This window comes from Parasteatoda tepidariorum, chromosome 7, assembly GCF_982258835.1.
Source record: "Parasteatoda tepidariorum strain Cologne lab strain chromosome 7, Ptep-v5.0, whole genome shotgun sequence".
In the NCBI taxonomy this organism is placed as follows: domain Eukaryota; kingdom Metazoa; phylum Arthropoda; class Arachnida; order Araneae; family Theridiidae; genus Parasteatoda; species Parasteatoda tepidariorum.
This window is the reverse complement of record NC_141761.1, coordinates 46,151,264-46,178,122: the sequence shown is the minus strand read 5'-3', so window position 1 is coordinate 46,178,122 and position 26,859 is coordinate 46,151,264. Positions and strand designations below refer to the sequence as shown.

At 30.2% G+C, this 26,859-nt stretch overlaps 1 protein-coding gene across 2 annotated transcripts in view; it reads right to left on the bottom strand.

The window, feature by feature from the left end:
• Nucleotides 1-26,859, bottom strand: part of LOC107445555 (angiotensin-converting enzyme) — a 33,616-nt gene extending 6,757 nt beyond the window's left edge. Inside the window, exons 1-12 of one of the 2 annotated variants that reach the window (XM_087167808.1) lie at nt 26,712-26,859; nt 25,968-26,090; nt 23,084-23,352; nt 16,868-17,029; nt 14,756-14,858; nt 13,847-13,978; nt 11,708-11,872; nt 11,382-11,479; nt 5,451-5,620; nt 3,244-3,368; nt 869-967; nt 8-152 (exon numbers count right to left, since the gene is read on the bottom strand). In XM_087167808.1, the coding sequence (XP_087023934.1) occupies nt 8-152; nt 869-967; nt 3,244-3,368; nt 5,451-5,620; nt 11,382-11,479; nt 11,708-11,872; nt 13,847-13,978; nt 14,756-14,858; nt 16,868-17,029; nt 23,084-23,311 (1,427 nt within the window). In that variant the 5' untranslated portion in view covers nt 23,312-23,352; nt 25,968-26,090; nt 26,712-26,859. The remainder of the gene's footprint in view (nt 1-7; nt 153-868; nt 968-3,243; nt 3,369-5,450; nt 5,621-11,381; nt 11,480-11,707; nt 11,873-13,846; nt 13,979-14,755; nt 14,859-16,867; nt 17,030-23,083; nt 23,353-25,967; nt 26,091-26,711) is intronic. The other variant, XM_087167809.1, reaches the window with a different exon arrangement.

Genomic DNA, 26,859 nt, shown 5'->3' with positions numbered 1-26,859 from the left:
GCTTTACCTTAATTTCCACCAAGCTTTATTGAGTTCACTTTTGTCTGTAGACCCATTAAAAATATTCGATCGCCAAAGATCTACGATCAGTCCATGTGGCTGAAATGCTATTTTTTCTAATGCCATGTAAAGTAGAATATTGATTTCAGTTTCTGTAGAACAAATAAATTAGCTTATTAGTACAAAACATTTGTTTTAAATTAAAATTTTAATGGTAGAATAAATAATTGTATCAGTAATTCGCATTTTCTACTAAATAATAAGTTGTTTATTTTAAAAGGAAACAATGATTTCCCTGAAGTAAAAGCTTTAAGTTCGGAAATACTAGTTACCATAGTTATTAAATATTATAAATAAATTTTTATTTGAATTATATTCAAATGTTTTACAATGAAATTGCTAAAATAGTGTTCTAGTAATATTTTAGGAATTATCTTTGAAAAGGCAACAAAGTCTTTTTTTTTTAAAAATTCCTTTCTGTTCTATTTTACAAATTTCTATGTTTAATATCATATAAAAGCTTTATGTTGCATTTGCTAGAAATGAAAAAAACCATAATAATTAATTACTTAAAGTTTTTAATTTGGAATAGACTCTATGATATAATTTACTTAATTACTCTTTTAAAGTAATTTATATGCATCTTTTTATTTCAGTAAGTTTAGCATAAAGATTTTATGTGACACTAAAGAACCATACCATGACTGAATAGAAAAAAGATCCAAGAAGAAAAAAGGCAAATACAGTTTCATTTCTAGTTGAATGTATACACTCATAGTAAAATTATTAAATAATTTTGTTTACATTGAACTCTATTTTGAAAATCATAAATGTTGTTTTTTGCTCTTGGTCATGTTGATCAAATTACCTGGATCGTCTGTAGCTTCTTCTAAGAGACCAATTCGTTCTAAATAATCAGTGGTTGTTACAGAAAGAGCTATCAGGTCACCAACAGCTTCATGAAATGCTAAAAGCAAAGGTGAAAAACGATTAAATAATCTCTCTCTATCACAAAATCGTTAGAGACCTCAACGTTGTTTAGGGTGGGCATTTTAAATTAAATTTTGCTTTGCTGATCAAAAACTTTTTAACTTAAAAAAATTACGGAGACTGTAGAAAAACGTACAAGTAATACGATGGAATAAGAAACTTAACATTAGTTAGTTTGAGAATTAGTATTTGTCAAACTTATAGCAAAAGAAATGCATGTAAAACTTCTTCTTTCGGGAATTTACATAAAAAATCATCAACATCATTTTTCAATAAATCAAGTGAATTTGTCTTAAGATGGCCTTACAACACGAAAACAAAACGTGAAAACATTTATTACGGTTGTTTCTACGTGATTGGAAAATTTCATCATTTATTTCAACAACCAAATTTCCGATATTCACACAAGAATTGGACTCCATTAAATTAGTAGTTATGTATGATTTGAATAAAAATTTAACCTTAAATAACAACACTTAAAAACAGAGATAAGGAAACCTATCTCCAAAATGTGTTCGTTTAATCCTTTTTTTTTGTGTCAATTGGTTACATCTAAGTTCTAACAAAAAGTTTGAACTAAAGATACGCTTTTAATGTAACATTTATGCAGTAGACAATTCTAATTGTAGTTGACACGGATCTATTGTTATGCGATGTCTTTTGAATGATTGCAGTGAAAATATGAGTTTTTTTTAATTGTTAAACCGTCAAAATCACCGTATTTACTAGAGAAAATAGTATGCTATTGTAAATTAAGTTTTGTTGGCGATAATTTTAACAGAAATAAGTTTTCCTCGAAGATAGTGGCGTTTCCACAAAACTCATGGCATGAATAAAACCTGAATAAGACTCAATTACGTACGTGTATAGTTTTTTTTTGAGTTTGAAGTTGTGTCACATACTATTTATTAATAGTTACTCTTTGATTTTGACGTAGTGGCACATACTATTTATTAATAGCTACTTACAGCCATTGAAATATAAATTTTATCTGACTCAACTACATAAAACTAATGCAACTACTAAAAGTAATACATGACATGCATATTATACATAAGAAACTACTTCCTTGATTATACCTTTTGTGATATTATGTATGGAAGGGGTATGTATGCAAGAGCATATGAAAGATATAGCAAACGGTACAGGGTACAGTACAAAACTGTACAGGAGAAATCTTTCAAGATGATTAAGCGAAAGTTCATTCTGAAATAATGCAGTTTTAACAGTTTATTTCCGTTTCTTTGATTTTACTTGCATACTAAGTAGCATAAAATGGTGGATATCACTGCAGTACCATTATTGGAATGAAAGCCTTTGCTCAAAATAATGATAAAAATAATTTTCAAGTAGTTTTGGAGAACGTTTTAATCGTTAAATAGCGCAGTTTCCATTTTAACACTTAGGTTTCTGAGTATTGTGCTGCTATCCAGTAGAAGATTGAAAAAAATCGTAAAGTACTTATCTGGTAACAATACTACGCAAGAGATTGATTAAAAAATATCACCGTCGTGTATTGTGTAGCTCTATAACTATACTGCTTCAACTCCATTAAGTGCATATAAACTGTAAAATAAGTCAGCTGTGCTAGTTCTTGAGCTACTATAGGTTGATTCCTTATTTTATTTTAGAGAAGACATTACATTGACCTAATTATGAGCTTACATCAGTACAAAAGTGAGTTTAATAATATCAAAGTTAAAATTCAACTCCGTAGCCTTGTAATTTTGTACAAAACCCTGAAGACAAGGGAACTCCTGGAATCTGGTATTGCTAAACCAATTCTTGATAGAAATATTCCGTATTTGCTTTACATGAAAAGGAAAAATACTAAAATTTCCCGCAGTTACGACAAGACAAGAGGACTCTATGGTCGACTTACCACTGAATATATTTTACGTTAGCACTGTGGTCAAGAAGGTGTATCGAGCAGTCATCGCTGGGATTCGAACCTGGGTCACCTTATTGGGAGGGGAGTGCTTAATTCCTTGAGCCATCCCCACTTAATTTTGATGAATAAAAAGTAACAGTTTCCATGTCAATATTTATGCATCTATTCATAGTGCTGTTTATATAGATAAATTATAAAGTAACTAATACTCGAAAACTGCGATAGTAGCTCGTCAGTTCCCGTGTTACTATCGGTAAATTTTTTATTTTATTCTTAAGAGCAGAGATTAAGTTGCAGATAAATTTAGTTAAGTGTAAAATATTCTATTTTTTTATAATGTTTTCCTAAACAGGAAATTATACCTGGATGAGCTCCATGTCTCTGATAAAGAGAAAGATCTTGTACATGCAAGTAGTATTCTATGTGTCCCATTTCATGATGCACAGTGGCTAAGTTATCCATATCAACTGAAGTGCACATCTTAATTCTGAAAAAAGCAATAAACTACTCATGCTGTGGAATACTGTCCATTACTTACAATTATGCTCTACACGAAAAATTACATTGATTTAAATTTCTGACTTAAACAAATTAAATCAAAATATTTATTTCTAAATTAAGGTGCTCTGCTTTCTGATCGCCTCTCTCATCATTCCCTTTTTCTTCAATCAGATTTTATCGCTTTACGATGAACGACTTGTTATAACTAAATTAAGAAGTGTTTAGTTGTAATATCTCGAAATGTTCAATCGTATGAATTGAGATTTTGTTTCACGAATTTAGTTTCCGATTCCTTCGAATTAAAATTTAATCTAATTATTCTACTTGGTTGCCATTTTTTTATACTTCCAATTTAATTTTTGGTTACTTTAAGAACGCGTTAAATGTTTTTGTCCCACGAGATTATTAAGTACTGGGGATAAGAGTCTATGCCTAATTCATGAATTATAAATATTCGCTATTTTAATAACGTATGCTAACTAGGCACATTTTTTCGCAAGATTGATAAAAGTAAATATAACGTATTTTTTATTTAAAAATTACAAAACGAGTAAAAATTATAGATACAGATTTAAATAAGTTTATCATTAAATGCTGAGAAAAGAGGTAATACCATAGAAATGCCTTTTAATAAAGATACGCCGCTTTTATTTTCGTTCTTTTTATTTGGAATAATGAACAAAATCGAATATTTAGTGAGAAAATAGGATAAATAAATATGATAAGTAAATCCCATTAAATTGGGGATAAAGAATATTTTATAGGCAAACAATACATTTATAACTTTCATTAATTTTTTACTGGTGGCAACAAAAGATAGCTTGATCTTTAATGAAAAAGCTACATCATACCTAACGATTTCTTTTTACAATGAGAATGTTCGGAGTGGTCATAATTTTCATGTACATAAATTATATAAAACCAATACAATAACTCATTGCATTATCTTTAAAAAATTATCTAAGTCGAAATTATTAAACATTTTGAAAGATCACGGTCAAAAAAGTTTTGAAAAAAGAAGTATTTGTTATGTGTTACGAAAGAATAGTGCTAAACAGAGACGCATTAAAATATCCATTGTGCATAAGTTAAGACTAGGGCAGTTCAAATGAATGTTGGAATTTTGCCAAATGGTAGTTTGCGAAAAAGGCAAAGCATAAACCTTTCTTCTTCAGAGACACTAAAGAGGAAAGCATTAACATCAAGTTAAATTATTCAAACTCACTAAAATTTCACTTAGTATCTTTTCCCAATCTTCTTTTTAATTGGTTCATACCAAATTCAAGTAGTATTTCATCAATTATTATGAATTTAGCCCTTTTATAATGAAATAAGAGCTCGAAATTAATTATTGATTTGTAATATTTGAATTTGAAGCCTCATTTAAAATGCATAAACATATATTCAGAACAGACATTTAATATAGGCTTTAGATTCGATAGTAAAAATGCAGCTTCAAAGTTGAAACTCAGAAGAAAAAGAAGGAAACAGAAAGATGCAGAAGAAAATTGCAAATAAATTACGACAAGGAAGAGAAAGATGCTTAACAGAGTAGAGGAACAAGATCAAAAAAGATAATCGAATAAAAGAAGGGATGTTTTGGAGGAGAGAATCAGATTTGGATGGAGAAGAAAACAGATTTCTAAACATCTGGAAAGAAAACGATACTGGAAAAGTAATTATCGATGAAATATTTCAAAATCTGAAATGAAATCAAGGTTGGTGTCTGAGGACTGGTAACCATTGTTGAATATTTTCTCCAATCCAATTCATATTTTCTCTGTTTCCTTCTTGTAACTTGTTAGTAATTTGTATCTCTGTGTGTCCTCTTTTCAATCTCAGTTTTGACCGTGATAAGAACCCAAATTGTATTATATATTTTTGTTGTCATTATTTGTTAATCACTAAATAATCTTTTCATGACAATAGCATTTTATAAAATAATCAGCGTTTTAAACATTAATAACTTATTAATCACAATTGAAATTTGAAGAAATATTTATAAATTCTATTTCAAATTTGAAAATTATTGTTCACAATAAAAAAGAAAACATTGTCTCCATCTCACCTAACATCGTTTCCATCAAAGAAATACCAAGCAGAGGGGTGGCACACCATTTCTCTGTTGAGGGGCTTTTCGATAATGGATTTATTCCAGAATTCTGGTGGCATAGGCTTCAAGCCAATAGACGTAAAGAATTTTTCAGCTATCTTGAACATATCCAGAGGAGTTATGTTCTAAGAAATATGAAGGAAGGAAATAAATTAGTTACCAGTTGTTCTTTGCACATTATTTTTGATGTATAATGCAGTTCCTTTTAAAACGCATCAAATATTTTGACAACAGTATTTTCATATAATTGTACAGTTTTTCTTAATACTAGTGGGCTGCGTCCCCTGCGCGCTAACGCTCGCCAACCCCTGAAAATTGCTACGCAATCTTATATGGTTTGCTTCGCGTACCAAGATCGCTTCGCTCGTTACTAACTTAGGTACATTGCAAATGCACACAATTCTAAGAATTCAAAACAATCATTCAAATCCATATACAATCCATTTTTAGTAAATACTAAGTCATTAAAATAAATTTGAATTCAAATAAATGACGTGTAATTCGTTGAACTTATTAGAAATGTGCTATAGTATAATTCGTGATGTAAATCAAAAATCGTCAAATAAATTCGTAATGTATAAATTCGTGAAAAAAAGCGCTTTCGACAAAATACTAAAATAGAGATCTATCGACGAAGAATACTCACTTCTGCCTAGCTTAATAGTATGAGATTGCCGCAGCTGATGCTCTCTGGTTATTTCAGTTTCCGTTTTTAAAAGCGCTATATGTTGAGTCACCTCAGATAGATTTGGCATGTGACATTTTTAGCGGCAATCATGGGTCGATTCGCCGTGTAACAGAAATAGTAGCGTAAGCAAAACAAAGCAAACGTTGCCACCGGCGGAAAAGAAATACAGCCAAAATTTGGGAGCCACGTAAGAGATATATATTAGACTAGGAGGCTTTGCCCCCTGCTCGCTGGCGCTCGCCAACCCCCGGAACTGTTTTCGCAATTCATTTCGGATTGCTTCGCAATCCAATGCTCGCTTTGCTCGCTCATTGGATACGTTCTTAACGTCTAGCTTTAGTATACTTTTTTGAATACTGGAGTTCCGAAAACTTTTCACTGTAGAAAATTCTAAACCTGTACATTTTAATATTAATTTGAAATTGCAAACAGTTCGCATATTTTTCTTAATCACACTATTCTAAATTTCAGTTGAGAAAAGTAACTGTTGTAAGTTTTGTTTTAAAGTCTTTCCCACCAGAGGGCTAAAGCCATGTGTTGTAAAACAATATAAAATAGTAGTCTGCCATTGAACGCGGGATGCAGAGCATCAGCTTTGATGAAGATAATTTTGTAATTTTAATTCTCTGAAGGGCGTCACCTTAATAATATGGAATTTGTAAAATAAATGTATATATTTTTGATTGTTGATGAAGCCCATCATTTTGTGTTTTCATCAGTGTTCAGAAGCAGAACAACTATAAGTTTTTTATTTTATCACAAAAATATAAAATGTATAAAAATCAAAGAAAGGAGTAAGAAAATGAGTATAGTTATAGAAAAAGTTAAAATTATAATATAGTATTTGTCAGTTAAAGTAAAACTTTTTGTTTAAGTCATTGCTAACAATTCAAATTTCTCCGAGGCAATTCTAAAGTATAAATTAAGGTATTATTGTTAAGTTGAAACACAATACTTTTAGTTTTGATGTCAACAATACAATTCAATTTTTCACAAAACTGATTGTTTCCATTGTTAAGTTCAATGTCAACAATTCAAATTTTTCTGAGGCAACTCTTAACCTCTAAATATTATTTTTTTATGTACACATTTCTAAATGTCAGTATTCAACCACAAAACAACTTAAAGTCCTCAAATTTACCATGAAGTTGTAAAATGTAATGAAAGAGGGTCATAGCAATAATGAAATAAGAAGTAAAGTAAGTACTGCAAAATTAAAACAATATTTTTAATCAATGGACCAAGTTCTTCTAAAAGCAGATGTGTAAGTAGGTTGTTTATTTAAAACTTTTTATAGAATTTTTTTAAGAACACAATTGTTAATTTGAGCATTTGGTGATACAACACTTTTAGAATTGAAGGATTTGTTACGTCAAGCTCTCAGGTATCATAATTTTGATCTAGTTGCGCTTCTATGTCATTTTGATTTATGTTGCTAAGTTAACTTTCAAAAAATTCTATGGCTGGCAACAGCATTTTTATTTTTTAAGTTGTTTAGTTTTATTTCTTTTAGAATTCTTTATTTTTTTAGCGAAATTTTTTTTAACCTAACAGAATTCTTTGCCGACTGTTTTCTCTATGAATGAAGAAAATAAAGTAAATATTTAACTGTTGTGAAAAGAATCTTATTTAGTTGTACAAAGTACTTCAGCCAAAATTTGGGAGCCACGTAAGAGAATTATATATATTAGATCAGAAACACATCATTAAAAGGCAGAATGCTTTGGTGTTTTCAAAACAAAGCAAACGTTGCCACCGGCGGAAAAGAAATACAGCCAAAATTTGGGAGCCACGTAAGAGAATTATATATAATAGATATTTAGATCTATTGGTAAACAGAAGTGATTTTTCTAAGTAATCATTTTTTAAAATAACATTTATGTTGTTATAACGTTATATTGTTGAAACAAATTTGATGAGTTCACATCCTTAATTTAATATTTTCACTTACCAAACGGTAGGATATATTAAAAATTTTTTTTTTGCCTGCATCTCATTGTGCATGAAGCTGATCCTTAAGTTCTAAATCATTTAACAGATCTCTTTAACTGTAATTTATAACAGTATATTAATGTTATTTGCTCAAAAATAATAATTGTTAGACCACCTTTCTAAATAACTTTATCTTAAAATGTAAGGCAGATTTACATTATAATACTAATAAAAAAACAGCAATTCTCTTAGTTTTAAACTCTTGAATTAAAAGCGTAATAATAGCAGTACAGGAAAATAACTTTAAGTTAGGGATTCAAAAATATTTATAGAAAAGCATGACTTTTATTAATTTTATGCTGACTACAACCAAAACAATAAGGAGACGAATGAGGAAAAACTGGATCACACCACGTGATTTTCTGGCCAATAAAAATGCACCGACAACAATGGAAAACTGCGACACCATCTATTATATATAATTCTAACACCAAAGCATTCTGCCTTTTAATGATGTGTTTCTGATCTAATATATATAATTTTCTTACGTAGCTCCCAAATTTCGGCTGAAGTACTTTGTACAACTAAATAACATACCTGCCAACTTTTACGCATTTGGCGTAAAATTTTATTTTTATATTTAAAGTGGTAGTAAACATATACTACTTTTTTCTTTAATAAACTTACTTTTTTAAATGATTTTGATCACCACTATTCTTAAAAAAATTAAGCATATACATTAATATGCGTTGTAATCCACGGTGGTCCGCTAAAGCGTTTTAAAATATAACAAAGTTTTTTGCTTACAATTGAAATTTTAATTCTATTCCACTACCACTGAGAAAAAACATAATGGAACGGATCAAAAGTTGGCAGGTATGAAATAAGATTCTTTTCACAACACTTAAATATTTACTTTATTTTCCTCATATATCAGTCGGCAAAGAATTCTGTTAGGTTAAAAAACATTTCGCTAAAAAAATAACGAATTCTAAAAGAAATAAAAATAAACAACTTAAAAAATAAAAATGCTGTTGCCAGCCATAGAATTTTTTGAAAGTTAACTTAGCAATATAAATCAAAATGACATAGAAGCTCAACTAGATCAAAATGATGATACCTGAGCTCTTGACGTAACAAATCCTTCAATTCTATAAGTGTTGTATCGCCAAATGCCCAAATTAACAATTGTGTTTTTAAAGAAATTCTATAAAAAGTTTTAAATAAGCAACCTACTTCAACTGATTCTTGAAGAACTTGGCTCATTGATCAAAAATATTGTTTTTATTTTACAATACTAACTTTACTTCTACTTTCATTACTGCTATGACCCTCTTTCATTACATTTTACAACTTCATGCTAAATTTGAGGACTTTAAGTTGTTTTGTGGTTCAATACTGACATTTAGAAATGTGTACTGAAAAAAGTAATTAGAGGTTAAGAGTTGGTTAAGGCGGGAAAGACTTTGAAACAAAACTTACAACAGTTACTTTTCTCAACAACTGAAATTTAGAATAGTGTGATTAAGAAAAATATGTGAACTGTTTGCAATTTCAAATTAATATTGAAATGTACAGGTTTAGAATTTTCTACAGTGAAAAGTTTTCGGAACTTCAGTATTCAAAAAAGTATACTAAAGCTAGACGTTAAGAACGTATCCAATGAGCGAGCAAAGCGAGCATTAGATTGCGAAGCAATCCGAAATGAATTGCGAAAACAGTTTCGGGGGTTGGCGAGCGCCAGCGAGCAGGGGGCAAAGCCTCCTAGTCATTAGAATTTTAAAAAAGAATAACTCACACTACATTATCTATCAGGAAAAAAATAAATGAAATGTTTTGAAACGCTTGTTAATGGAGATTATAGAGTTTAGTGGGAAAATTTGTTTAATGGCATTTTAGTGAATTTCCTAAAACTAGCTTTAAATTGTATAGAAATATAAAGTAGATATTCACATTTAATGGTAAAAAATTTAAATTTAAGTAGGTATTTACGTAGTAGGTATTATTTTTTATATTTTAAACCGCCTTAAATAACGACTAGGTTAAACTAAAAGATGTTCTATAATTAATTACATGCATAATATAAATAACAACATACATTTGTATAGTTAATAACATAAGTATAATTCAAACACGTCAAGTTGGTGATAGGCGGGAAAGCTTAGCGTAAGAGTTTGATTTCGATATCTATGTCAGAGAAATGCCATTCGGGAGGAGACGAGCTTTATTCGTGGTGAAATCAGCGATTCCACACAATTCCAGAGAAGTATCTATAATTCAAGGACACATTCAGCAATGTCCTACTCGCAAGAAAGAGATGAAGAATACAGGCTTCGGGTGCCATTAGGAACCTCTGGTGATTTCGAGAAAAATCTCAAATGCAGTTTAATCAGTGCATGAAAAATTGAACGCAGAATATGATCCTTCAAATTTAGCTTTTAATATACAATGGAATCCGCAAGTTAAGCGAAGACTAAAATAGCTTGTTACAACTGTGTTAACTTGTGTCTTTGTCATGATCTTAGAATTGTATTTATTTTGCTTATTTATTTTAAGCAATAAAAGAACTGAGTTGGTGTATGCTTATTTTGATCTCTTAACAAATATTCGAGGACTGTGTTAACTTGTGTCTTTGTCATGATTTTAGAATTGTATTTATTTTGCTTATTCATTTTAAGCAATAAAAGAACTGAGTTGGTGTATGCTTATTTTGATCTCTTAACAAATATTCGAGGACAAAAACTCGAGTACAAAGACTTGTCAATAGATTTAATGACGAAGCAGGAGTGCTTATCCTAATAAGTCCGTAGAAGAAAAATGCAGATTTAATGTTAAATCTGTAGCACACGGTTCCACATTAAAAAATCGCTATTGAAATTACGGTAAAAAGTAATGTGCCTCTTTTACAGTCAAATTCAATTTCATCGTAAAATTTTACCGAACAAAAAGTATTAAATACCGCAATGTTTACAGTAGTATTTACTTGATCCTTGTATATTATTATAAATATGTGTATATTATACGGTAAAAATTGCGAAATAAAACTTTAAGGTAAAAACGAATTATATGGTAAAATAGATTAAATGAATGCTGCCTTCAGGCTGCCAGTACTTTTTATCCGGAATTTTTTCAGCTCAAAAATCATGTGGTACATCCCAGTGTTACAAATACTGAGCTTATTAGTTATATGGGTAATGTGAGTAGTTATATGGATACCCATTTTCTTCACACATCATTTACTTTAGTAACACATTTTTTTCAATTACCTTTTCCCGCATTGCCTTTGTCACGTCTACTGATTTCTTATTCGGATAAGGTATAACAAGGTCAAAAATATTTCCCCAAGAATAAGCCCACAAGTTCCCTAAAATCAGAAAAGAACTCATTAATATGTTGCAAGTTCATTAATTTCAAGTAAATTATTTATTTCTATGATTAATATAAAAATAATGCCTTTTACCAGAAAACAAAGATATTATCTGAAATATAAACAAAAATATTAGGAAAAGATGAATTTAAAAAATACAATTATTTTTATTCAAGCATCAAACAGATAATAGGAAAATTAATCAAAAAGTTTACAAAATCTTACCTAATAAATGGGCTGGTATAGGACCATTAGGTTTTATGTAAGATTCTGAGTATTTTCCAATTAACTTTCGTCTCACATAAGCATGCAGTTCTCTGTATAATGGCTTGAGAGTTTCCCACATCAAAAAGTAGTCTTCATCTACTTCAAATTGCGTATTTGAGTAACCTGATAAAATATTTTTCTTATAATTTAGTATGATTAAATTGCTAGCAATACTGGTAAAACTTAAAATGCATAAGTGCTCAATAATTTTATATATACACCGAAGAGCCATTACATTATGACCACCCTACTGATAACATGTAGGACCACCTTTAGCCCTCGAAACTGCTAGTACCTGCCATGGCATTGATTCCACAAGGTGCTGATAGGTAGTCTGAGGTATCTGGTACCAAGCGCTCACCAACTGGTCCTGCAATTCCCTCACATTGCGAGGGGGTAGCGTGGCAGCACAAATTTGGTTTTCCAAGTAGGACCCCAAATGCTCTATTGGATTATGGTCAGGTGAATTTGGGGGCCAAGACATGACTTGGAAGTCACTGGTATGTTCCTCGAGGATTCGGCCCTTATGACATGGTGCATTATCCTGATGGTAAACACCATCCCCCGCAGGAAAAACTATTGCCATGAATGGGTGAACCTGGTCTGCAACTATGTTCAAGTAGCTTACAGACGTCAGGGATTGTTCTATGAGGATTATGGGTCCTAATGAGCCCCATGAAAATATTGTTCCTGGGCGAGAAACCATGAAAACCTGGGCGAGCCCATTGTTATAGATAGAGGGGGGTCAGGCTCTTCGGTGGCTCTTTGTAGAGGCTCTTCGGTGTATATATATTTATAAAATACTTGCCTGGCAAAGATCTTAAATTAGTATTTAATTAATGAAATATTTAAAATTTCATTATAGTATGACGAATCATTGTCAACATCAACCACAGCAAAGGAGAAACAACGCAAGCAGTTTGGTAAAACGATGAAATTGAAAACTGAAGATAATGAAAAGAGATTGTCAGAAATGCATCCCGTCAAACTGTTTCATATTTTTCTTCACTATTACCTCGATTAAGGGCTATCCAATTGGTACAGGAATAAAGATCTTCCTAATATGGCTAGCAAGGTTATAATCCCGAAAATGTTAGGTCGTTTCGAACAATACTGGCAGTTCTTACTGACGCAAATATCCCCTTCTCAGTCGCCGAATCATCGGATAGAACTCTTTTGTTGCCTAGTTTAACTTAAGTGGTTTTTATAGTTTTCATTTCCATGTTGTTCAAACGTTTTTTTCTTTTTTCTTTCTTTTTTTTTAATGGCGGGCACTTGGTTCTATTTTCCATTGGTCATAGAAAGTGCCAGAACTGCTAACTCTCCTTTCGTTGTTCAAACGCAGGTTATATTAATCGGAAGCTCTATCGGAATCGGTAATCGGAATCGGAAGCTCTATATCATCGGTGGCTCAAGCACAATGCTAGATCTAAAATTTCTCTTTTCTGCTGAGTTGGGTTCAACATTACTAGGTTACAAAACTAAACCATATTAGCTGATCTGGTCAACGCCGGTCATAAAATAAATAAAATGATTAATTATAGTTTGGTAAAGACTTTTTTCTCACTTAAAAGCAAAATCTGTAACTGCTAATGTTTATTTCATTACTTCATTTTTTGAAGGACTCTAAAAATCAAATATTAGAGCAGTGTTTCCCAAAGTGTGGTACGCCTACCCCCAGGGGTACGGGAACAGCTTAGCGGGGCTACGCGTTCTTATGCGAAATATCTTGCAACAAACGAAAATTTCAATTTTTTTTAAAAAACAAAGCTAGAAATGAAAATTTACGATTATGTATTTTTCAATTGGCTAGTTTTTGCAGAGTTAACAGTTAATAATTCGTTGCTTCAACAGACAGTAGTGATTTTTAACTTTAGTGTAATTTTTTATTGTAAAAAATGCATTCATTTTTTTATTAGTGGTACACAGCGTTACGATACACAAAAGTCAAAAGTTTGTGAAACACTGTATTAGAGGATATGAATGTTTATAGATTAATATATAGACATATTTTTGGGATTTGGAGGAGAAAAAAATGTCACTTTGCACTCTCTATATATATGTTTATAATTGTTATTATTATCATGATTATCTCACCATTTTCATTATTAAGATCGATGTATCTGAGATAATCTCCTCTCATTTTCCTTCCTGTCTCGTCTCGCCACTGAGTCCAAAAATGTTTGAGCTCCTGATAATTTCTTGATTCTTTCATAATTTCAGATATATCTAAAATCAAATATTAAAAGTAATTAAAATTTTTTGCATGTATAAAATGAAATTGATTTCGTTGGTGCATATATCTCAGTTTCTGAAAGTAGTCAAGATCATAGAAATCCGATTTTTAAATTTGAGAGGTTGCAAAAGATGTAACATTTATACTAAACAGATCTGTTTTAGTGTAATATTTCAAATTTAATTTTTTAATGGAAACTTCATTTTTAAAATAGTTACTCCATCTAAACATGTTTATATTTTAGTAAAATTTTACCATCGCAAATTTTTATAGTGATCGCTTTGGTCTTCTCATATAGAGAAAGAAAACACCGCAAATTTTACTATATTCTGGTAGTTTCGATCATACTTGTTTTCTCAGCGTGAAATAAATTTGAAAACGCAGAAGATCTCACTTTTATGAATAATGTTGATGTGACGAACTTGGAGAAAAACACGTGAATAGTTACAATGTTTAAGTACTCTCTAAATGAGTTATAAAGTTATGGTGCTACAATTTCAAGACCAACAGCAGTGTCAGCATTACGCTGAAGCGGCTTTTATTTCAGCTGGTACCTATCGATATGAAGCTGGGTGCGGTTTTTCAAGCCGCTACTGAGGATCAAATCCCAATCATTTGCAATGATAGCTCAGCGCCTTTTACCACTGAATCATCGCAGTTCAGTTACAATATTAACAGTTTAAAATATTTCCTTCTTACGCCCCTCAGCAAATTTTAAAAAAACAGAATATCATATACTGCGCTTTTGGGAAAAGGAATTTTATAATTACCTGGGTCTAATTCTAATGTACAAGGCTGGAGGAAAGTTGACAGGTAGCTGCATACTTTAGCTTTTCCATAAATTTCTTCCATTTCTGTAATAACTTTTTTGAGCTGCAAAAATTATAAATAAGCTACAAAATGATAAACATCTGGAATAAAAAGATCTTAGCATTTTTCAAACTAAGTATAGCTTTTACCGTTGCTGGAAATATGTTCTTTCCTTCGTTAGTTCGCAACATACATGTTACTGTAATTGTCGAAATTCGTTTTTATATGCGTAGACCAACGACTCCTAAATGGTGCTTCGTGGAATCCTGGAGTTCCCAGGAAAAGTCTTATTGTTTTTGAGCGTTAGTAAATTTCTTAACCAGTTATGATTTTCGAAACCTGTTATTAAATTTATATTCTATTAATAATTAATTATTTATTTAGTATTTCAGTCATTTTCATAAATTTTTTTTTATTAAGATCCTTTTTAAGAATGAAATTTCAAAACAATGTTTTGTATAATAATAAAATAAATGAATTATGAGGAAGATGCATTTATGAAAACAATTTAGTACCATTCTGCACCGAATAAAAGCATTCAAATTCAGGACTGAGGAAGTATTTCTCTGATAAAACTATTTTCAACTTTTATTTTCTTTCTTCTTTTTTGCTTGAATGAAAAACCTATTTCAGTTAATTCATTTTCAGCTTATGCAAACTATACCACTCCAGTTATGTGAATTTAATTGTTTGATATAAAACCCAATTTTAAAACTAATATTGTTAAAATCATTAAATGAAAAAATTTGTTCTTCATTCATTCATTCACAAAACGTTTTTTAAGTAATTAATACAATTTAGATCATTACTTACTTTAAATATAATTAATAGTCTTTCATTAATTAATATATTCAGAATTGCTAATGAAATTTGCTCATTGAGTAGCGGGGTTGCTAATTTAAAGTTTCAAAGCCCCCCCCCCCAAAAAAAAAGTTGGAAAATATAGGCTATTAAGAATGCGAATTATATATGAGTAACTGCGATTTTTTTTCGAGCGTTTTATCATTTGGTGCTGTTACAACAGATATCAATATTTGAGAGAAATTAAACATTCAGAGAAAGTATGTTTTTTGTGTTTGACTCGGTATTTTAATTAATAGTAAGCACTAATTAATTAGTATATTTAAGGTTGACCATTTGAATCATTATGTTTGGCACTTTGTTTGCGAAAATCTAATATTTAGTTAAAAAGTTATTCCGGATGACAATCTTTTGGCATTTTTAACTGGTTAAACCTTTCCAACTTTTAAAATATAGCAGCTGTTTTTACGCTGTATAGCAGGCCTTACTCGACTTCATAGTTAAAACTATAGTTAGAAACTCCATAATTTCACTTTTTTCTTACCTGTTCATTTATTTATTTATTTTCCAATTGAGGCACTCATTATGAAGTTCTTTCTTCCTAATTAAACTAACTTAATTAATATTAAATAAAATACTAATTGTGCATACACAACATGGAGGAAAAAATTCTGATAAAACTTCGGTACTGTACTACGGTAATGACATTTCTGAATGAAAAAAAAAACGCACAATTTGGGTTACAAAATCTAAAATATTTAAACCATTCATTTGAAAATTTTTCCGTTCATATGATAATGGTTTACTAGAAATTCTGGATTTCAAAATCACAACTTTCATGACCAAACATTTAGAAAAAAATATAGATTTGTAAAGTATATTTAACCAATAAATGGGTTTTATGTCGTGCTCTTAGGTCTCATGATAAAAGTACCAAATTTTATGTCATTTTCCAAATTTTATCACAGATTATAAAACCATATTTAATAGTTGATTTGAACAAATTCTTTTGAAAAAATTATCGAGCTTTTTAGTGTTTCCATCGAGCCAGAAGAATGATAAATTTTGCAATATTAAGTTAGTTTTAACCATTCTTTTTTTTTCTCAGCGTAGTTGACAATTACATACATTGCAGTTAACTATTACCTGCATTGCAGTTGATTATTATATAGTTTGTAGTTGAATATTATACATTAGTTGTTCAGTCTAAACGTCAATATTTTTTAAAATGCTATGAAACACTATGGATATCTATAACATGAAAACTTAACCTTCGCAGCATTTTCTACTACTTTTTCATCAGGTTTTTTGGACATATAAAGAAACCAATTCAATGCAGCCACATCAATATCCTCCAAGTTCTCCCATGCAAAGGAAGTAGCATTTTTCCTTGTTTCATCATGGAATGCCTTAATTTCTTCATTCATCTTATTCTAAAGATATGAATTAAAGATATAGACTTAATACCAATCCTAAAAGTCAAGAAAACAATCGCATTTTTTTTTACACGAAAATCAGAATTTTTTAAATAATTAACTGAAACAGACAGAAATTTATGCATATGTAGTAAAATAAATAAATAAATAAAATTAAATAAAATTAAATCAAATTAAATGTAATGAATAAATTAAGTAAAGTAATTAAAAAAATAAAATAATATAAATTAAATTAAATTAATTAATTTAAATAAATAGAATAAAATATATTAAATAAAATACATTAAATAAAGTATATTAAATAAAATAAATTAAATAAAATAAAATACATCAATTAAAATAAATAAAAAAAAAACACATATGTTAAATGTAATCTAATAATACAGATTACAATCTTATATATATATAATTCTCTGAATAACCAGAGAGCATCAGCTGCGGCAATCTCATACTATTAAGCTAGGCAGAAGTGAGTAGTCTTTGTCGATAGATCTACAATTTTAGTATTTTGTCGAAAGCGCTTTTTTTCACGAATTTATATATTACGAATTTATTTGACGATTTTTGATTTATATCACGAATTTATTTGTTTTATTATTGTTATTAGTTATTCATTGAAAAATGAGTCTCAGCCAATGAGTCTTTATTTGAATTCAAATTAATTTCAATGACTTAGTATTTACTAAAAAGATGTAATTTTTTTTAAAAAAAAAGTTGTTATATGGATTTGAATGATTCTTTTTAATTCTTAGAATTTTGTGCATTTGCAATGCATCTAAGTTAGTAGCGAGCGAAGCCAGCTTGGTTTGCGAAGCAAACCATATAAGATTGCGTCGCAATTTTCGGGGGTTGGCGAGCGTTAGTGAGCAGGGGGCGAAGCCCACTAGTATTGTATATTTGGCTGAAAACTTCTCGTGAATTACTTAAAACTTACCGTATCACTTTTACATTACCAAGTTTTCATGCATCCAGTTTGCATTAAAAAAATAATCTATTATATACAATTCTCTTACGTGGCTCCCAAATTTTGGCTGAAGTACTTTGTACAACTAAATAGGATTCTTTTCACAACACTTAAGTATTTACTTTATTTTCTTCATTTATAGAAAGAACAGTCGGCAAAGAATTCTGTAAGGTTAAAAAACATTTCGCTAAAAAAAGAACGAATTCTAAAAGAAATAAAAAAAAACTTAAAAAATAAAAATGCTGTTGTCAGCCATAGAATTTTTTGAAAGTTAACTTAGCAACATAAATCATAATGACATAGAAGCGCAACTAGATCAAAATTAAGATACCTGAGCGCTTGACGTAACAAATCCTTCAATTCTATAAGTGTTTTATCGCCAAATGCCCAAATTAACAATTGTGTTTTTAAAGAAATTCTCTCTCTCCCTCTCTCTCTCTACTATTCAGACTACTATTTCATATTAATTTACAAAACATGACTTTAACACTCTGGTGGGAAAGACTTTAAAACAAAACTTACAACAGTTACTTTTCTCAACAACTGAAATTTAGAATAAGGTGATTAAGAAAAATATGTGAACTGTTTGCAATTTCAAATTAATATTGAAATGTACAGGAACAATGAAATGTTTTTCAGGTACAATGAAATGTTTTTCAAAACTATATTTTCCGGTAAAATAATGCAGGTTAATAAGTAATTAAATTCAAAAATACTTAGATTCGTGTTGTTAAGAATAAAAAAAATTAAAAGCGGGAAGAAGCTCTTCATTTTTGAGTAAGCTTCATTATTCGCGATCGCAACGAACTATAGGGGGCGTTGTTGTATGAGACGCTTACCTGCGATTTCCATATGAACCGTCATTCAGTTACTCTGGAGACGTCGTTAATGTAGCGTGTAGCATTGCAACGTTCCTTCTTTAATGTGGCTTATTAAATTTAAAAAAGAAAAATGTTTGATCTTCTTTCTTGTACAACCGAAAACAAAATGGTATCTCTTTTTATTAGAGAAGGAATATCCAAAACACATCGGAAAAATATTTGTACATTAACAGAAAAAAATATGTATATTCTTATAAGAGTTAAAACCTAATGCCCGAGAAATAGTATTACTAAATGTAATGATATAACATGAAAGGCCCATTTAAACTTTACATTCTATAGTTTTAAGAATCATATTACTTCAAAAATTAAAATGAACAAAAAGTATACATAAGCCTCATAATTTTATGAAATTTAATTTTGTAAACAACGTTTTTTGACAACAATTTTTATCAAAAAATTTCAAGTTTCAATAAAAATCATTATTTAGAAACTAAGAAACGTAAAATAAAGAATGCTGACGAAACAAAACAAACAAAAAAAAAAAAACAATTCTTTTTTGTCGCCATTTTTAGTGCTACGAATATTCGTCTTTGGGATTTGCCAAAAACAAAACAAGATGCAATTTTATTTTTTCAGGAGGGAAATATTTTACCGAAAAAACGAAAATGTACCAATTCCCACAACATAAAACTTTATCTTGGCAAACGTACGTTTTGGAAATGTTATTTCATTTGGAATCTTATTCATCAGAGTTCATATGGCGATATGATTGTTTTGAATCTATGCTAAACTCTATATCGGCTCATTTTCCACCGGAATCCAATTAACTATTTTGATTTTAAATAAAGTGTTTTATTTTATGAACTGTCGCAAAAATTTTAAGTGTAGATTGGCGGCACTTAAAAACCGCCAAATCTGTAGCGGCGGTGGCGTTAATACGTCGTAAGTACCGAATTTTTATTCCATACTTTTCTGAATCATATTATTTCAAACATTGGAATATACAAGAAGTATACATAAACACATAATGTTATACCATTTAATTTTTCAAAAGTATTTTGAGAACAATTTTTATCAAAAAATTATAAACTAAAAAACGGAAAATAAAGAATTCTTAGGATAAAAAAAACGATTTTAAGAATTATTAACATTGAAATAAGAAGTTTCATATTGTTTCTTTTTTTATTATTCTTATAGTTCTTAATCAGACGTAAAAAACCATTCTGTAGAGAACCATCATCAAATGAAAAAAAAATATTTACAAGCAAATTTTTTATTGTAAAAATCATTGCACTTACCTGATTTATGATTCCCGGAGAATTCCAAAATGATAAGTTCCTTGTTTGAAAACTTTATTCTCAAATAATAGATGCATAGTTTATACCTTCATTACTTTTAGATAACATACTACACAGCAAAATTTTATAATTGATATGGATTTGAATATGTAGCTAAAAACAGAATAGCTGAATTCTAGTTGAACTTATTCTTTCAAAATTAAAAAAAACTTACCAAGAAAACGATTTAAATTAATTAAGAATCAGCACAAATGGCACTATTTCAAGTAACTTGGATAATTTTTTATTGTTGTTTTCCGAATTATATGGATACAGAAATATATACTATTCTATAACGAAGAAGAATATGCTATAACTATTACAATTCTGTATGTTCTGAATTCATATTTATTCACTGGAATGACGAAAGCAATGTTGACTTCACTTTAATTCGTAATGAATTGAAGACAGAAGAAATGCATTTTACCTTAATACACACATCTGTAACAGTATCCGAAATCGGAAGTCATCAGTTGCAAGTTTGTTGATAATAGAAATTAAAAATTATTGAGGAATTTTTCTTCAAATGTTTGGCGTGTTCAGTTCCTGAAAGATTTACTAATATTCTGGAGATTTTTTTCAAGTTCTTCGGCCTTTTCCTTAGGGAAATTTTGTTTCTTATTTGCTGCTAAAAAATAGCGTCTGATTCAGTCAATGACTTTGATGGAACTAAATGAAAACGTGATAAATTAATGTCCGATATTTACAGGCTCCCGCTAGACGGCGTACTCGAGCGTTGCGATCGCGAATAATAAAATATATGTTTATTGAAATGATTATGCCTGCCATTTTATTTGAGTAATATCTTATTAAATATTAGACAATTTAAAAAAAGAAAGGCAGAATCTAAAGATATGAATTAAAGAGATAGATTTAATACTAATCCTAAAAGTCAAGAAAATTGGAATTTGTTGAATAATTAACTGAAACAGTCGAAATTTATTCATGTGTGTGTAGTGAAATAAATAAATAAATAAAATAAGATTAAATGAAATGAATAAATTAAGTAAATTAAGGTGACCACTTTACCATAATTCCACTGAATTAAAATTCTGCACAAGCGTAACGTTTGGTGTGCTTCAACCAGTAATTTCAGCTTGGTTATTAAGAAACTGATGGAATACATGCATTTCTAAAATTGCACTTATTTTTATGAATAGTTTAAATATTACTGTAAATCTAAACATGGTGCTGTCAAACATAAATGAGTTTTACCCGCCAATGGATACCCGGTTAAAGTAGCTGGTTCTGGGAAAAACTTAGTAATCCTCAAAATACAGCAGATTGACATCCTGTCGTATTTTTAGTTCAAAAATTTCCTAAACCGTTCTTCCTCTTTGATCTTTAAATATGAGTCGGAAGCAACCACAGGGGCTGGTGAGCAACGCGGGAGTGGGTAGAGGGGGAGCATCTTTGCAATATATATAGTATCATATTCCTAGTAAAATCAGGTAAGATAAGATAATATATCAGGTTAGATAATATCAGTACTTTAGCATAACTTACAATAGTAAAACTGACATAGCTTTTATTTAAAACTGGATAATAACTGCACCATAAAAAAAAAGTTTTGCAAAATTCAGCTAAAATGTCTCAAAATAGCTCTGAAACAAATAATCGTCGAATCTAAAAACCCCATACATTAAAAATTGAAACAACATATACGCATTGTTGAGAAAAAAATGGAGTGAAAGATGTACGTTTCCTGCCACAGGATTCAAACCAAAGATCTTCGAGTTTTTAGGTGGAAGCTCTAAACAACATAGTAGTACAACCCAGACCAGGACGAGACACTATAATGACATAAACCCATATTTATTAAAATTAATAGGAGGTAGGGCCTCCTTTGGCTGCGATCACAGCTGCAACCCTTCTGGGCCTGCTTTCCACTAAATTAGCCATAGTGGCAAGAGGAATTTCCTTCCAAATGTTTAACAGGAAGTTCCATAGTTCATGCTTGCTTTTGGGGAGTGGGGTGCAAGCCCCCAACCGACGGTCTAATTCGTCCCAGAGATGTTCAATTGGGTTAAGATCAGGGCTCTGCGCCGGCCACTCCATGCGTTTAACGTTGTTGTTCAGATACCAATCAAGAGTCCTCCTTGCAACATGGGATCTTGCGTTGTCGTCTTGATTCAAGCAACCATCCATACCGTACGTTGCCCACAAGGTAGGAAGGACATGATTGTCGAGAATATCACATTATCCATCGGCATTCATCATACCATCAACCTTCACCAGTGGGCCAGCGCCATACCAGGAGAAACGGGCCAAACTTTACAGTTGTCCAGTCACTTTTTTCCAGATAGTGTATATAGCTTAGAAGTTTTAAAGTTATTGCGAAATAAGCAAAAAGTGGCATTGAAATTATCGATTTCCTGTGTGTTTTAAGATTTCTAACCTTAGTATCATTGAAGTTAGAAATTAATATTCCATTATGTGTTGTTCATAAGTCACTATATAAGGTTTCCGAGCTCTTCTGCAACAAGAGTAGTGCATCTTACTTCAAACCCGGATGTCGTTGGTTCAAATTCTGCCAACAGCCAACGAACATCGCGCTCAGTCTTTTCTCTCTTCACATATTTTTTGACACTATGCATTTTGCTGAAAAATGAGTTTATGGTGTTTAAATTTCTAAAGAATAGGGTTTCAAATTTGACTGTTATTTGTTCCGGAGCTATTTTGGCACATTTTTGCTCGATCTTGAGGAACCTTTTTTTACAGTGTGGGGTTTCAAATTTGACTATTATTTGCTCCGGTGCTATTTTGTGACAGTGTGGACTAAAAGCTTAATAAATTTTAAATTAAGTAAATACATTTTTTGACATGGAAGTGATGTCGTAGTGCTTGTATGATTTTTATAAGAATATTTAAATTTCTAATAAATAGTATTGAAAAACCTTACGAAACAAAAAAAAAAAATACATACGTATTCTCTTTTATTGTAGTCTGTCAAATTGGTTTTGTAGTTCCAAATTGATATAACTAATTTATTCATCATTTTTTCATGTCGTTTTTCGTAATTTTGGTACAGAAGAAGTGCGGCTTCCATATCGGTGTTATTTCCAACCTCGTAGTGTATGTTTCCTTCTAGCTCTAAAGTACATAATGTGATGACTGCGATGATGTTAAGAAGAAATATGGAATATGCCATCATTTTTTTAGGTAACTTTGAAACTTGTAAAAATTACTACTAATCTGAAAAAAAACATAAATAATTTAAAATTATTTCTGTACAACTTTCAAATAAGTTATGGACAAAACCAAAATGTATGCTTCGAATACAAATAGTCGTTTTTGTGTAAATTTATTTCCTCTTTCAATATTATGTAAGAGTCTTTTTTTTATTATTTTTCAGTTATTCGTAAAAATTGTTTTCTTGGGAAAATATTATAAATTATCGTTTTTTAATAAAATATATTTTGCTATAGAGAGATCAGTCGGGGATGTGTACAAGCGAACAGTTTTATCATAGTTAATAGTTCATATTATGATTCCTCTCGTCTATTTATAAATTTATGCACACAATTGTTTGAAGAAGCTGATTTACTTTCACAGCCCTTACGGACATAGACATTGTTTGGTTTTCAAAAGTTCATATTATGATTCCTCTCGTCTATTTATAAATTTATGCACACAATTGTTTGAAGAAGCTGATTTACTTTCACAGCCCTTACGGACATAGACATTGTTTGGTTTTCAATAGTTCATATTATGATTCCTCTCGTCTATTTATAAATTTATGCACACAATTGTTTGAAGAAGCTGATTTACTTTCACAGCCCTTACGGACATAGACATTGTTTGGTTATCAATAGTTCATATTATGATTCCTCTCGTCTATTTATAAATTTATGCACACAATTGTTTGAAGAAGCTGATTTACTTTCACAGCCCTTACGGACATAGACATTGTTTGGTTTTCAATAGTTCATATTATGATTCCTCACGTCTATTCATTTTTTAAAATTGTTTGAGGAAGAGTCATCTATGATTTATTTTTATAGCTTTCAGCTTATTCATAACAATTTATCCAATAGTGGTGGATTAAGACACTGTTCTCTTTGCAGGGCCTCTCTTTTAAGAAATTAATTTGAAGAGTGAGTCCCATGATATTCTTCCAGAAACATTTAAAGTCCAAAAATATGATCTCTTGTCAGATAGAAAGGAGAAACTAGACTGCTTTTATTTCATTCTATTTTGGAAGAAATTGATTCAAATTTCAGACTCATTATTTTTCGATCTCTGTACTTGGTATTTGTTTGTTTAAAAAAAATGCTTTTTTGCACTAAGGTTTGGTCTCTCTGAAGGTATATGAGTTGTTCCGATTTACCCTGTTTAATATCGAATTTATGATTTTACAGCAAAAATAAAAAAGTTTCAGGATCACCAGACTGTGCATGCAGTATTGTACGGGTTTATACTTACCCCAAATACATAAGCATATATTTTATAATTAAAATAAATTCTTGTTTTTCATAGAAATTTTGAAAAAAAAAATTCTTACTTTTTTATTGCAAAGGGTTACAATTCCTGAAATAAAAAGGCAACTCATGCAACGACATAAACGCAATTTCTAACATTATTATTCTCTTAGTTAACTGAAAGAAAAATGGGAGCATTATATGCTTTACTAACATAACAGGTTTCTTATTTTTAATTCAAAGTTACGTAAAGCAATTTCCTTTTGGAACATTCAAATTTAGCTATTCACTCAAAGAGGATCGACATTTTTTTTTTAGTTTGGGAACGATTTGGCGCGGAAAAGTTGCCTATTACAATCGGAACAAAAATGGTATAAAATTTTTAAAATCGGTTAATATCTTCCTGTTGCACATCGTACTTAAAATTAATAAAAAATTGGAAAATATCTACCCCTTTTTTTTTTAAAAAAAAAAAGAAATCTCCTAAAACTTTTCAAACAAACATGGTCTGATGTTTTATGATTGTTTTGTGGTTTGAACATCTTAAATAAATTAATTTCCAGTTAATAATTTATTTTTTTAATACTCGCATAAGGTTTTAGAAAAAAAATTAGAGGCTTATAAATTTTCTTCTAATTTTCATCCTTACTCATTATGTTAAATGAAAACGATCCACTATTCACTCCATGGAGATGGGTGCTCGTAGAGTATCACTTACACCTTACCCAACCAACTATTTAGTCTAATGTGAAGATGGTACTGAATTACTCATCAGTTTTGACACTACTTGCACTAAAGACGCATTTCCTGCCACTCCCAAGCTGTGTCAAACTTGTGACAAGGGTTTCGTCGGTGGACATAGAACTAGTGATAGATATATATACACAACACTGGAGTCTAGATCAGTTTTTTTCCTTATTCCTCCAAAAAAACAGATATTAAATGAGTAGAAGATAGTAAAAAGAAAACTTAGAAATTCAGTAGGTCAAAAAAATTTTTTATAAATAATATAATGTCACTATTAAGCGGGAAAATTGAATGGTTGGTGGGCTAGGGTAAGGGTCGTGGGTTCAACCACTTATACGTGGTGAATTCTGGATCGTTCTGTTCTAACACAGTTGCACAGTGGCAGTTACAATACATATATATATTTGGAACAGGGCGTTATTCTCAGCCTGAAGTCCCACTATAGAGGACAACTGGTGATGCGTCTTTTAAGAACTACGAAGAAAACAGAAACACAGAATGCATCTTATTTCTGGAAGCAATTGTTTTGTCAAAAAAATCATGGAGTCAAGTTGCCCGAACAACAATCCGCAATTTTTTCCTACACGCAGTTATTTGGAAGAAAGACTAGTGTGGAGGACGATGATGATGAACACAACTTACCTATCACTCTGAGGTTAGAAAATCAAAGAATATACATTTTTCCTAAAAATGTTATGAAACAATTTGAATGTTGCGAAGAGGAAATGTACATTTCTGGTACCTCCAGCGATGATGACATTGTCACTGAAATTAAACAAAAGAAACGAAGCTAAGAATGAAGACTTATTAAAAGAAAAGGAATTTTCAGGATTTCTATGTATGAAGTGAAATAAGCAGTAAAAATTCTGAATATATATTTTTTTCTACAGAAATTGTGGAATTATAGATAAGAAAATTCCTGAACGCTACCTAAAATCAAATTGTACTCAATCAACAATCACCAATTTAAAAAAAAGAAAAAATGTAAAACGAGTTTTTAGCAAACAAGTTTTTTTTCTCTGTAATGTTCATTATCCATTTAATTCGTTAATGAATTTTTAAACAAAATATGTGAAATGGTAATCCCTATTTTCAATAATTCCACAATCGCATGCAGCTGTCATATCAGATTTAGCAAACTTGAATTTTTAATAAGGAGCAAATATTTCAAGTTTTATTTATTTTTAAGTACGATACGTCAACGGAAGATAATTACTGATTTAAAAATTATATGCTATTTATATTATTATTGCAATAGGCAACTTTTTTTCTTACTAAAGCGTTCCGTATCTTAATTTTAAGACAAGACTTAATATTTTTTTACTTAACTAAATATTTTAACACAAAACTTAAATATTTTTAAGAAACAAAATCGAACCAACTTACTTGCTTTTCTCTACATAAATTTCTTACATATTTTAAACTAAATAAAAATCCGAGCAGAAGTCATTAAAATCAGAGTGCGAAAAGTTATTTTAATAACCTTATTGTAGTTTTATTTCACCAGTTTTTGTAATGAGAGCACTTAAAGTAC